At 50.7% G+C, this 13398-nt stretch overlaps 2 protein-coding genes across 2 annotated transcripts; one reads left to right on the top strand and one right to left on the bottom strand.

Moving 5' to 3' along the window:
• Positions 1-7477: 7477 nt before the first annotated feature.
• On the bottom strand, positions 7478-8632 carry DEU56DRAFT_916013 (uncharacterized protein; the record flags this gene model as incomplete). Its single annotated transcript, XM_041357814.1, has 3 exons — positions 7478-8017; positions 8072-8398; positions 8450-8632. The coding sequence occupies 3 exons, from the start codon at positions 8630-8632 to the stop codon at positions 7478-7480; spliced, it is 1050 nt and encodes a 349-aa protein (XP_041205095.1).
• A 1141-nt stretch (positions 8633-9773) lies between these two features.
• DEU56DRAFT_742804 (uncharacterized protein) lies at positions 9774-10475 on the top strand (the record flags this gene model as incomplete). Its single annotated transcript, XM_041348966.1, has 2 exons — positions 9774-9963; positions 10012-10475. 2 exons carry the CDS (start codon positions 9774-9776, stop codon positions 10473-10475), a joined length of 654 nt encoding a protein of 217 aa, XP_041205094.1.
• Between the last annotated feature and the right edge of the window lie 2923 nt (positions 10476-13398).

The raw sequence follows: 13398 nt of genomic DNA, 5'->3' as shown, positions 1-13398 counted from the left end.
CCTATTCCGTCGACTCCCGCCCTCCCGGACACCTAACGGGTATGCAACCCGCGACGGATTCCCTCAATTGCCCCTCGTTCCTGTCCATCCATGTCCATCCATCCCCATTGGTGCGTTATTTCTCTCCTTTCATCACTCTGATCAAACAGCAGACTGTTTACATGTACATTCCCATACATGAGGCCGCTTGCCGTCCCTTCATATTATCGCGCTACGGCCTCGCCTATACTACCGTCGCTTAAGTGGGTCCCGAGTTTTCACGGGTTAAGATAAATAGTTGCATCGTACTCTACCAATATCACTCCTTTACTTTTACTCCCTTGGATTTACTGTCTAAGTTGGTGTGATCAACAAGTCCCCTTAGTCTTCCGTACCGCAACGGACCTCTTCCCGTTCCTCGGATCACTTCCGGTAGCTCGTTACACACCTCGACACCTAGACACCTTGCCACCTCGATACCTTGCTACCTCGACCCTTGACCAAATCCGCACCGCTAGACATCCGTCCCATCAAATCGTTCCCGTCCGGACATCTTCCTCTCACATCGGATTCCCCACCGCTCACCGGCCGCTCAGATCTTAAGCCCGTCGGATTGATTCCTTTGCATTTATTGCGAAGACATCCCTCAGTAGCAATCCCCTTGGGACGAGCTATAATACTCGCACTCAAAACGGATCGGTAGTCTACACTAACAGGCTACACGAACTTTCGCTCAACTGGAGCCCACCGCGAGGGGATCATCTGACACCGCCGGCAGATCGCTTAGGCTCACTACCGCGCGTCGCGCAAAACAAGATCTTCAATCCATCCAGCTATCTCAAGAAGATTTCTTCGTTCCGGCTGACTCATACGTAGAAGAAGATACCGACGAAGAACCATTACACCTGACCCCGGACTCGTTATCCGCACCGGAAGAAGAAGAAAGAGACATGTTGAATACCCGAGACTTCCCGGATCATTTAGTTTCCCTAACCGCCCGCTCATTTCTATAGACACTCCCTCTACCGAGTCATCCCTTAGTTCTAACCCTACCCGTATTCACACTCCCACGCTCCCCGTCCCCGATATACCTTCGAACACCTTACTACTTCCGTCCCCTCGCACCCGCTTAGAAGCACTCCCATCTTCCGCACCGTCCCCAAAAAGGGTATCCGCGCCTTACCAGTTTCTTCCGCCCCCTATACCCTTACCAGTTACACCCTTCCAACCACCCGCTCCGATTATACCTCCTATCATTCCGCTCGCAAAGATGTCAACTAACGTCTTCAGAATGCCGTTGAGGGGAACCGACGCCGCACCCAAATTCGACGGCACCCCCGGAAAGCTCCTTGCATTCATCGAGGACGTCAACCTGATATGTGATCACGGCCAAGTAACCGGTGAAGCCCGCATCAAGGCGGCAATCCGGTATGCACCTGCAGATGAAGCGGAAACATGGGAGATATTAGATGAAGCCGAGGCAGGACAGACGGACTGGGACAAATTTGTCACGGCACTCAAAGCGCTGTACCCCGGATGTGAAGGTGACAGACGATTCACTCGAGCTGACTTACAGAAGATTTCCGATGAGCAGGCACGCAGCCCCATGAGCTCTCAAGTCGAGCTTGGCACGTACTACCGGAGCTTCTTCAAGGTATCCAAATTTCTCATCAGCAAGAAGAAACTTGCGGAACAAGAACGCAACCGCATGTTCCTGGACGGATTCCCGGCGGACATCAATGCAAAAATCCGCCATCGGTTGAGCATTCTGTTGGTTGACAACCATCCCGACGAACCATACGAATTTGAACACGTCTACAAGGCCGCCATCTTCCTATTGCCAGGCACCGCATCAGCCGCCACCCCCAGCAGCATACCCCGTGCCACGGAATAACTATCCGCCCAGGACACAAGCCGCCCCAAGTTCGCAAATGGCCCCAGGTATAGTCGTCAAGAAGGAGTTCATAGCCAGTCAGCCGCCACTACCATGCCACTTCTGTGGGGCAACAACCCATTTCTTCCGCTTCTGTAGGACAAAGGCGGAATATATCCGTGACGGAAAGATCGTAGAAGACCAAGGGCGGATATACATGCCTGACGGATCCGGTATTCCAGGATATAGGGAGCACGGCACCTTCAAAGAAAGAATCGATCAAGCCATACAATCGAGTCCGGCAACGGGCGCAAATGCCACGGTGATTGCAGGTTTGTACTGTCGCGCGCAACCACAAATCGAGATCGAGGAAGACATCGACGCATCCGCCTACCTTCACACACGGATGCCGGAGGAAGAAGAGGATGATGATGAAGAACTCCAGAGATTGCAGCAAGCAGCGTACGAAGCATGCCAAGCGTTCGCTAACACCCGCCCGAACGGACTAAGTCCAAGGGTAAGAATGTTCGTTTTGACGGTATACAAGCCCCCGCCCCATCGCGGACCGCACCGGGATCATCATCCAAGGCGGTACCCAGTAGAGGAAAATCCGTTCTCCACAGGTAAAAGAGGGCCGTTGCAAGTACGGGACACTAAGTCCGGGCGGCTATCATCAAAACCCGCTTGCCACAGTAGCGAGCCCTGCCACATCATCACCCGCGAGACCAGCCATTAATGCCATCCCTCCTACTAAACCCTCTAGATTCGCCTTTCCGCTTGAAGACAAGATGCGGACAAACGTGTCGTAAATCGAATGTTGGATGCTAGTATCAGCCTACCAGTTTCGGGAACTCATTGCGGTATCACCGGACGTACGGAAAGTATTTCGCGAAATGACCACCACCAAACGGGTCACAGATGCACTCCGTATCCGTCAACGAGTTGTCCGCAGCTCCGGATATAGGACATTGGCTTCAGAAGTATGATGATTGCCTGACACAGCGGATGATGGACGAATAGTAGCGGACCATTTCGAAAGCTTACGATGTATCAAAGCTACCCTGGCAAGCGGCAAGGTAATCACTTGGCATCCTCGACCAAGGAGCAGAAATGCATTGTCATGCCCAGGGAAGTATGGAAAGGATTGGGGGTTCCGTTACGCTCGGACCACAAGCTAACAATGGAATCCGTTAACACCTCTAGGGACTCGACACTCGGAGTCATAGAGAACCTGTCATTGGACTTCGGCATCGGACAAATGTGGTTCCAGATCCAGGTCGCGCAAGCGGCTAGTTTCGAACTGTTACTCGGACGCCCATTCTTCACGCTAACTAGTTGCCGCACGGAAGACCTTCCTAACGGAGACCAGGACATCACGCTGACGGACCCCAACTCCGGCAAGGAAATTCGGATACCAACAGAACCTTGGGTCAAGAAATGTATCGGTTGCAGACATAACATCGAATGCAAGGAACATCCGAAGCGGAAGGGTTTTTAGTAGTCGATGATCCGCAATGCATGCGAGGAGATTACAATGGACAACGGATGATTTCTCCTTCTCAGTTCCCAATGTACCTACGTTCCCAGATAACCCGTCTCGCGCTATCCGCGCACACAAACCGCTCTTACTGGAGCAACAAACGCTCGTTACCATATTCCGAAGCGCAATTCTCCGCGCGATATACTTATCTAGTTTCTACCCGTTCTCTTAATAACCCGGACAATACTAACGCATTCAACTCAGTTTACAGCTACGACTCATCTCGGCACGCACTAGCCTATAAACCGGTCGCAAAGAAAGTACGGACTGTCCAAACTTCTATGCCCGCGGAGTATCGCGTTGTCCGCCGCCTACCAGATGACCCGTTGGCCAGTATGCCAGAACTGCCTACTCACCCTCCCGAATTTGTTCCAGGTATCCGCTTCACTCAGGAACGCGCCCACAAACTTGACCTCGATCCGGCAAACTGGCTATGGCCGGAAGAGCTGAAACTCGTCCGTTGGCTCGTACGGACCCATGAACTCGCATTTGCTTGGGATGCAGTCAGAAAGAGGCCGGCTCAATGAGACGTGTTTTCCGCCTTACAAAATCCCAACCATTCCACATGTTCCGTGGTCACAGCGCAATATACCTATTCCGCCGGCAACCGTCAACGAAGTCATACGGATTATCAAGGAGAAGATCGATTCCGGTGTATATGAACCGTCTACCGCAGCCTACCGTTCCAGGTGGTTCTGTGTGGTCAAGAAAGACGGGAAGTCACTACGTTTAGTGCACGACTTGCAGCCGCTCAACGCAGTGACCATCCGTGACGCATCACTCCCCCCGTTCGTGGAACACTTGGCAGAATCCTTTGCCGGGTATGCAGTCTACGGAATGATGGATTTATATTCAGGGTATGACCAGCGCGCACTTCACGAAGAATCCCGCGATCTCACCACCTTCGGCACACCACTCGGACCACACCGGCTCACAACGCTTCCTCAAGGGCATGCTAATGCGGTTCAAGTATACCAAGGAGATACGGCATTTATCTTACAGCATGAGATTCCTGATTTCACTTCCCCGTTCATCGACGATGTACCCGTTAAATCCGTTCGGACAAGGTATCAAAGTGCTGACGGCACGTATGAAACCATCCCGGACAACCCCGGCATTCGCCGCTTCATTTGGGAACACTGCATAGTTCTCAATCGGATTCTGCAACGATTAGAGAATGTTGGAGCGACCGTATCCGCTACTAAATTCGTTTTAGCTGCCCCAACCGCAATCATCGTCGGACACAAATGCACCTTCGAAGGTCGCGTTCCGGAAGATTCCAAGATCCAGAAAATCCGTGATTGGCCGGAACCACGTAACGTTTCACAAGTCAGAGGATTTCTGGGTACATGCGGTGTACTACGCATCTTTATCCGGAATTTCTCCAAGATCGCACGGCCACTCATCAATCTGACCAAGAAAGACGCGTCATTCGAATTCGGACCGGATCAACAAACAGCTATGCAGACCCTGAAGGACTTGGTATTAGAGTCCCCCGCATTGCGACAGATCGATTACGAATGCGGGCGAGAAGTCATCCTTGCAGTGGATACATCATCGGTAGCAGTCGGGTTCATATTGCTCCAAATCGGCGAAGACGGCAAACGGTATCCAAACCGGTTCGGATCCATATCACTCACGGAAGTTGAAAGCCGCTACTCTCAAGCGAAACTGGAACTCTACGGATTATTCCGCGCACTCCGTGCCGTCCGCGTATTTATCTTTGGTGTCACCAACCTAACGGTTGAGGTCGACGCAAAGTACATCAAGGGTATGATCAACAACCCGGACCTCCAACCGAATGCGACGATCAACCGATGGATTGCAGGTATACTCTTATTTTCCTTCAAACTTGTACATGTATCTGCTGCGAAACATACCGGTGTCGACGGACTCTCAAGGAGACCAATCACGGAAGATGATCCGGATGAGGATGATGACCACGAAGATTGGCTAGATCGGTCGTACTCCTTTTGCATGGAAATCCTGAACGATCGAGCCTACCGCATTTCCGGCATTGCGAATCTTATTGAACGCATACCGTATGAGCAACCCGTACCACTGACAGATGCCCGTCCCCCAACCCTTCTAGCATTCTTAGACTCTGCGGACAGTTCCACAGATGAGGTTGAAATACCCCGCTCCGAATCCGCAGTAGCAACGGACGCCCGGATCATCGAAATCAGACGCTTCCTGGAGACACGGGAAAGACCTGCACAGCTCACGGACCGCGACTTTGAAGCGTTTGTTACATCCGCAGCTAGATACTTCATTATGGACGGAAACCTATGGAGACGGCACTCCCACGGCAAGCATCAACTAGTAGTCCCGGTGGGCAAACGGTTACGAATCCTCAAAGAAGCCCATGATGATCTCGGACACAAAGGTATACTGACAATCCGGACCCGTCTTCTCTTACGATTTTGGTGGCCCATGATTATTGACGATATCAAATGGTACAACAAAACATGTCACGAATGTCAGATCCGACAGACCCGCAAACTGCATATCCCCCCGTCCGTTCCTATTCCATACGGAATATTCCGGAAAGCACACATGGACACGATGATGATGCCCAAAGCGGGCGGATTCGACCGATTAGTTCAAGCACGTTGCGCTTTGACCGGATACCCGGAATGGAGAATGATCCGCCGAGAAACGACAAAGATCCTGGCCGACTTCATATTCGAAGACATCCTATGCAGATGGGGTCCTGTCACGGAGATCGTCACGGACAACGGACCCGCGTTCCGTGCAGCAGTTGATTCACTTGCAGACAGATACGGTATCCACCCTATCCGCATCTCGCCATACAACTCGCAAGCAAATGGTATAGTTGAGAGACGGCATCTTGATGTCCGGGAGGCCATCATGAAAAGTTGCGAGGGGGACGAATCCCGCTGGTACCAGGTCACGCATACGGTATTTTGGGCAGAACGGGTAACTATCCAAGAGTCAACCGGATTGTCACCATATTTTATGGTTCATGGAGTCGAACCGGTTTTTCCGTTTGATTTAGCTGAAGCAACCTTCCTGGTTGCGCTTCCGGACCAGGAAAAGTTCTCTACCGCAGATCTCATCGCATGGCGCGCCCGCCAACTACAGAAACGACAAGAAGACCTAGATGCCATCAAAGACAAAGTACTCGAATCAAGGTATCAGTCAATCCGCAGATTCGAGGAAAAGTACCGGAACTCAATCAAGGATTACGACTTCCCGTCCGGAACCCTGGTATTGGTACGGAACACCAGAGTTGAGAAGGAGCTAAGTCGAAAGACGAAGCCGCGATATCTCGGTCCTATGGTGGTCCTTCGACGGACTAAAGGCGGTTCATATCTCCTTGCAGAGATCGACGGATCTGTGTCCAAGTTACGATATGCAGCATTCCGATTAATACCCTATTTTTCTCGCAGCACGACAAAAATATCCGTCACAAGCATTACCGGAATAACGGATGAAGCATTGGACAATCTAGCGGCAGAAGACGGTTATGAGCCGGACGAAGAAGAATTCAATATCAACATTGAAGAATAAACCACTTCGCACCACCATCGGACTCATATATATATGCACAGACAATATTCCGTACCATATTCAGTATCCGTTTTACCCCGGGTTTCGTCCGGCGATCTCAACCGCACCCATTTTAGCAGACACGCTCTCACAGCACAAGAAACCACATCATAATCCGTCCCGATCGATCCTATATATCCAAGACTCATAATACCTCTTTCTTTTCAGTGCGTATAACGGACCAAATACCTATATTTCACTTCACACGCGTGCCGTACGCACCACGCCCCTTTGTTATCGGACTCGCATCACGGGAACATGGGAAGGCATAGATGAGGGAAGCGCAACGAAGAAGACAAGACGGACGGGAATCCGCAAAGTAACCCGTCTTCATTCACCTTCTTCCGCATCGCAAGCGCATGCTCATTTACTATTACTTATCTCACAGGCACTCAATGGGGATCAGGACACGGACATGGACATGGACACGGACACGGACACGGACACTTCATTCACTAAGGCTACTTTGGCCTTCAAACAAGCTATAAGTACAAGTGATATAAACCGGGCATCTAAGTACGGCGACGGTTAAGGCGGTATTCAATCAAATCAAGTCCATTAGCGACCTCCATCATCAGCGCATTGGCTTGGTATGCCTTGGCGCGGAGACGGCGGATCTCACCCCGGATAGCAACCTCCTCATCCCCAAGTCCAGAGTTGGCGAGGCTAGGGAACTCCTTGTCCGCACCGCAAATCTCTTCTTCGACTTCATCCTCCTCTTCATCATCACTTTCCTCAGCCTCCTTGCGCTTGGGAGAAGCGGGTGCCTTGGAAATAACGGACTCGGCGTCGCCATCAGAGTCGGAAAGTACGATGGGAGGTGAAACGGTAGACTTCGGGCGACGGATGGTACCGGAACGAGAGCTGGAGGGGACAGGAGGGGTAGGGGCGGCCTGGACACGGCGCTTCTTGCGGTTGGAATGGATACAACCGACCTTCAACTTCTTGCACCCGTTGCAAGCGACCCCGGGGAAACCAAAACAGTCGCGGTCGGTCTGAGCGCACTTGACGCAGCGGGTCGCATGCTTGGGAGCTATGCCGGGTGTTTTTCTCTAAACAAGGAAGTCAGCAAAATATGCAGGGGAAACAAACACACAAGCACGCACCTGTACCACAATCTCCTTGTCCGCGACATCATCATCATCGGACTCCACTACCGCCTCGCTACGCTTCCTCTTCCCGTCCTGTCGCGGAGCACGAACGGGTGCTTCTTCCTCCTCGACGTCCGCGGACCTAGCGGCCTCAGCCTCAGCAGTCTTGCGTGCGGCTTCTTCAGTAGCCTGGCGAGCCTTCTTCTCTTCGATGGCCTTCAGTTCCGCGGTGAAACGATCGAAGGCCGCGTTGGCAGTATTACCGCTGGCCACCTCCGCCTCAGAAAAATCAAAGGGGAGACCCTTGGCAAGCCTGGCCGTGGAGCAGACGGATAGGTCACTCTATTCAAAGGTTAGCGACGCGTCATGAAAGGAGAAGTCACCGCAACGTACCGATAAAACCTTCCACTGCCACAACCACTGAATCCTATCCTCCACCGCATCACCCGTCTCATCAGGAATGCACGCGACGACGCCGCCCAAACGCGTCTTGAGGGCCGCGAAATCACGCTGAAGTTTGTCAACTTCGGGATCGACAGTAGCGACGGACGCAGAAGCAAAGTTGAAAGGTGCCATGAGGAAAGATGATGGAGAGTGGAAGGAAGAAAGGAAGGATTAGATGTGGAGAATTTATAGGGACGAACAACGCGTCGACGCGTCCACACCATCCACCCGAACTCCGCAAAAGACTCCGCACTTCTTCGCTCCGACTAGCCGGTCACACGGTCATGTGACGTTCTGACAAGAAAACCGCTAAGTCCATTCCGCACACAGGACTGACCGGGGACGGTCAGTATTTGAGTCCCCCGCAGATGTACCAAACATTCTGGCGCCAGCCTCACAATCACCAGTTATGCACAATCCGAAGCTCACCTAGTCAGGTATTCACGTCCATGTTCATCCGGCCTATTCCGTCGACTCCCGCCCTCCCGGACACCTAACGGGTATGCAACTTGCGACGGATTCCCTCAATTGCCCCTCGTTCCTGTCCATCCATGTCCATCCATCCCCATTGGTGCGTTATTTCTCTCCTTTCATCACTCTGATCAAACAGCAGACTGTTTACATGTACATTCCCATACATGAGGCCGCTTGCCGTCCCTTACATATTATCGCGCTACGGCCTCGCCTATACTACCGTCGCTTAAGTGGGTCCCGAGTTTTCACGGGTTAAGATAAATAGTTGCATCGTACTCTACCAATATCACTTCCTTTTACTCCCTTGGATTTACTGTCTAAGTTGGTGTGATCAACAAGTCCCCTTAGTCTTCCGTACCGCAACGGACCTCTTCCCGTTCCTCGGATCACTTCCGGTAGCTCGTTACATCGAGACCTCGACACCTAGACACCTTGCCACCTCGATACCTTGCTACCTCGACACCTTGACCAAATCCGCACCGCTAGACATCCGTCCCATCAAAATCGTTCCCGTCCGGACATCTTCCTCTCACATCGGATTCCCCACCGCTCACCGGCCGCTCAGATCTTAAGCCCGTCGGATTGATTCCTTTGCATTTATTGCGAAGACATCCCTCAGTAGCAATCCCCTTGGGACAAGCTATAATACTCGCACTCAAAACGGATCGGTAGTCTACACTAACAGGCTACACGGAATCACTTTCGCTCAACGCGTACCATTTTGAAGAAAAGATATTATGATTCCTCTTCAGATTCAGAACCACAACAGACGCATATACCCCCCTCCCACTCCCACAAAATGACAAAGTCCGCTATCGTCGAACAATCTGCCCCCAACAAACCTCCCAAGCTTACACCAGGCAAGATCACTCCACAAGTCGCTTGCGACTGGGAGAATGCTTGCGACACCTACTTCTTACACAAACAAGTCGATGCAGCGGATCAAGTCAAAATGATCGCTTCCGGAATGACAGACCCACACTTATGCAGTTGGTATCTAACACAACGGGCGACCCTTGACACAGGTACCTTCGCAGAGTATATGTCAGCCCTCAGAAGCGCTTGGCTTGAAAGCCACTGGGCAACCAAGTTGCGCAAAAAAGTCCTAGGTTCTCAACAAGGTAACCGCAGGTTCTACGAGTGGGCTTTAGACCTTCAAAACCTAAACACCTTACTATACGGAAACCCTACGCACCTCGATGATGTCCAATTGCGGAATCAACTGGAAGCAAATATCTGCGACAAGTTGACCATACCCATACTCAGAGCAAAACTCGCTGACGACCTGTCCCTCAAGGAATGGATCGAAGAGGTCAAGCATCTTGACGACGAACGTCTTGAAGACTTGGCCTCTCAAAGGAAGATCGCCGAAGAGATCCACAGGTCATCAAAGAGAAACATCGCAACCACATACAAACCATCCTCCTCATCTACAAAGACTTACAACGCCTCGTCACCTCGTCTAGGATTGCTTACAGAAACGGAATGCGCACTTTATTGATGAAGCACAAAGGTTGCTTCAAATGCAGAAAGTTCTACGTATCACATCAATCCAAAGACTGTACAGACGGAGCGCCAGACACATCTTCCTACAAAACCCTCACCGAGTCCGATGCTAACGCAGCCAAACCCAAGATGAAACCTGTAATGGCTGTTGGACCAGTGGGAGCTGTGATGCCGTCATCCGTTCTCGACGACGGATCCGATTCTGAAGATGACATGTGCATAGCCCCTTTCGAAACCGCCCACCTTATATGGCCCTGTCTCTTGACAGGCCCTTCTTCTCAATTCTCTGAACATTTCGACGCTTTGATTGACCACGGGTCGCACTTAGCTCTGATTGACAAAAATGTCGTCAATCGACTCGGCCTGCGCAAACTAGTGCTGCCGCAGTTCAGTCCCGAACCTAGGTTCGAACCTGAACTTTTGCAAATGGAACCACCATTCGGTCAGGGGTTCGACGTACAATACAGGACCGAACTTTACATACATTCTTCGTTCGGGTGGTCTCGGATGGATTTCGGACCTGTTCGGACGAGTCTGAACCGGTCCAAACCCATCATTAGAGTTGCAGGTTTGTTGCTTCTGTTCTGCGACTCCTCAGGGTTCGAAGGATACTCACTGTCGACACATCAGTAAGTTTGCTGGTGAAATCATCACCGGCACAATCCTCACCGGCGCCATCATCACCAACACGATCGATTGAAATGAATATTCACATCTCGTTCTGGCCTTGCGCAGAACATCAGCCAAGAATAAAAGGGTGGGGTATATGCAAGGTGAGTCCATTTATCACAACATGTCTAACTCTGCAGTTAATGCTAATGGCATTTTGAAGGATGCATCCGAAATCGAATGGTTTCATGATCCTGACGACGACATGCCCATCTCGCCCCATCCTGAATCCTCGTCTAAGGCTTTGCCCCCTGGCCCTCGTACCCTGTACTCTTTCATAGGCTCTCACCGGCCTGCAACAGTTGTTGCTGGTTCTCGTCGCTCTGGCCGGCCTATCAAGCCTTCCGCAAAGGTGCGAGAAGCAGCGAGCAGTGCCATTCCTCCCAAACATTCAGGTACTACCACCATGCCCCCTGCCACCAAGCGCCCGCTTGTCTCTGCAACCAGCTCTTCTACAATTGGGGACAATGATGACGGCAGTGATGACAACAACAACAACATATCTACAAACAAGGACGAGTCATTTGTTGCCAATTCAGACGACGAAGAGGCCAAGGAAGCTGAAGAAGCTTACCAGCAGATTAAAGCATTCGGAGATGCCGACCGAGATGTAAGTGTATTTTCAGGCTCTCTCCTACTTTACTCATATCAGACCTCCAGGTTCGCAAAAGTTTGAAGAAAGATGAGTGGACAGCAGATCTGCGAATGATCTTCACCGAGGAAAAAGGCCACAAGAACGCACACACCGGTGAAAGTGAGGATGGATGGTGGTGTAACATTTGCAAGTGTGTTTTTCTCTTCCCTGTTTTCGAGAGCATCTTTTTACTAACTTGCCTTCTGTCTCATAGGGAAGCAAATTTGCCTCTTCAAAATTGTTTCTTCAAGGGCAGTATCTCTACCCGTCGTACTCACATCGCCCGGAATCCAAACTGCCACTTTCCAATCTACAAGAGTCGCTGTGAGGAGAAAGGCATCATCATGCATGAGCGCGCTATTCCTTTGAATGTCAAGGTATCTGATGGAGGGCAGCGAACTCTCGATTGTGCCCTTGTCCCCAAGCCACCGCAGTTTACGAAGTCAGGCCTTGTCGACTATATTGTCGAGCTTATTGTTGCTGAGGATGAGGTTTGTGACTTTCACTATTTCTTTCTTTCTTTCACGTACTCACACAATAACAGGCATTTCAACTTGTCGACAAAGGATCCTTTCGCCGCCTCCTGCAATACCTTTGGCCAAGTCTCATAGATCAAGATATTCCGCACCGCACTAAGACACGGGATGAGATTCTAGAGAGAGCAAAACTTGCTGTTGAACGAGTCAAGGAAAAACTAGCAGTAAGTGTTAATAATTGTCTGCTTTTCACTGCTTTTCACTCATTATAATTGTCATAGCACGTTGACAGCAAGATTTCAATGACATTCGACTCCTGGACATCTGAACCAGGCAACCCATTCCTTTCTGTCACAGTGCATTACATCAACTCACCCGCAGACAAGCCCCAGGAGTGGGAACTCAAGACGGAGCAACTTGCCTTTAGGCTCATCAAGGGTAACCACAGCGGCGCTAACATTGGTGGTATTCTTATCGAAGTGATCGACAAGTACGATATACACAAAAAGGTGAGTATTTATTATTTATGTTGTTGTACATACTGTTTCTCTAATCATTTGATCATAGGTCGGCTGGTTCACTGCCGACAACGCCACGAACAATGACACAGCAATTCGAACTGTCGCAATCGAGATTGACCCTTATGGCACCAACTGGGACCGTTGTATGGAACACGCGCTGCATCTTGCAGCAAAGCATTTTGTTGAGAGAGTGGCTCCGACACCCGCCAGTGCTTTACTCAAGAAGACAGCAGAAGAAGACGACAATGACGACAATGACGAGACCGATTTTGACGTTGCCAATACTATCAGTAAAGCGCTTTCACTTGTCATGCAAATATGAAAGTCCCCGCAAGCTTGTGTTTTCTTCAAGAAGTGCTGCGCCGAGGTTGACCTCCCCCCTCTCGAACTTCTCAAATGGGTTCGAACACGTTGGGCATCACTCTTCAAAATGTTGGAGCGAGTGATCCGTTTACGCAAGGTTTGTTTTATATTAAGTTTTATGTTCTATCTAATTTATTTGATTTTAAGGGAGTGAACAGGTTCACGCAACTTGCTGACGACAGCGATGAAGTCCCCAACTTACAAGGGAAAACCTATTCGGCATTCAAGCTCACACAGCAGGAGTGGTCAAAGTTG

The sequence above is a fragment of the Suillus clintonianus genome (assembly GCF_016758775.1).
Source record: "Suillus clintonianus strain FC179 chromosome Unknown DEU56scaffold_77, whole genome shotgun sequence".
NCBI lineage: Eukaryota > Fungi > Basidiomycota > Agaricomycetes > Boletales > Suillaceae > Suillus > Suillus clintonianus.
This window is presented reverse-complemented; position numbering and strand designations above follow the sequence as displayed.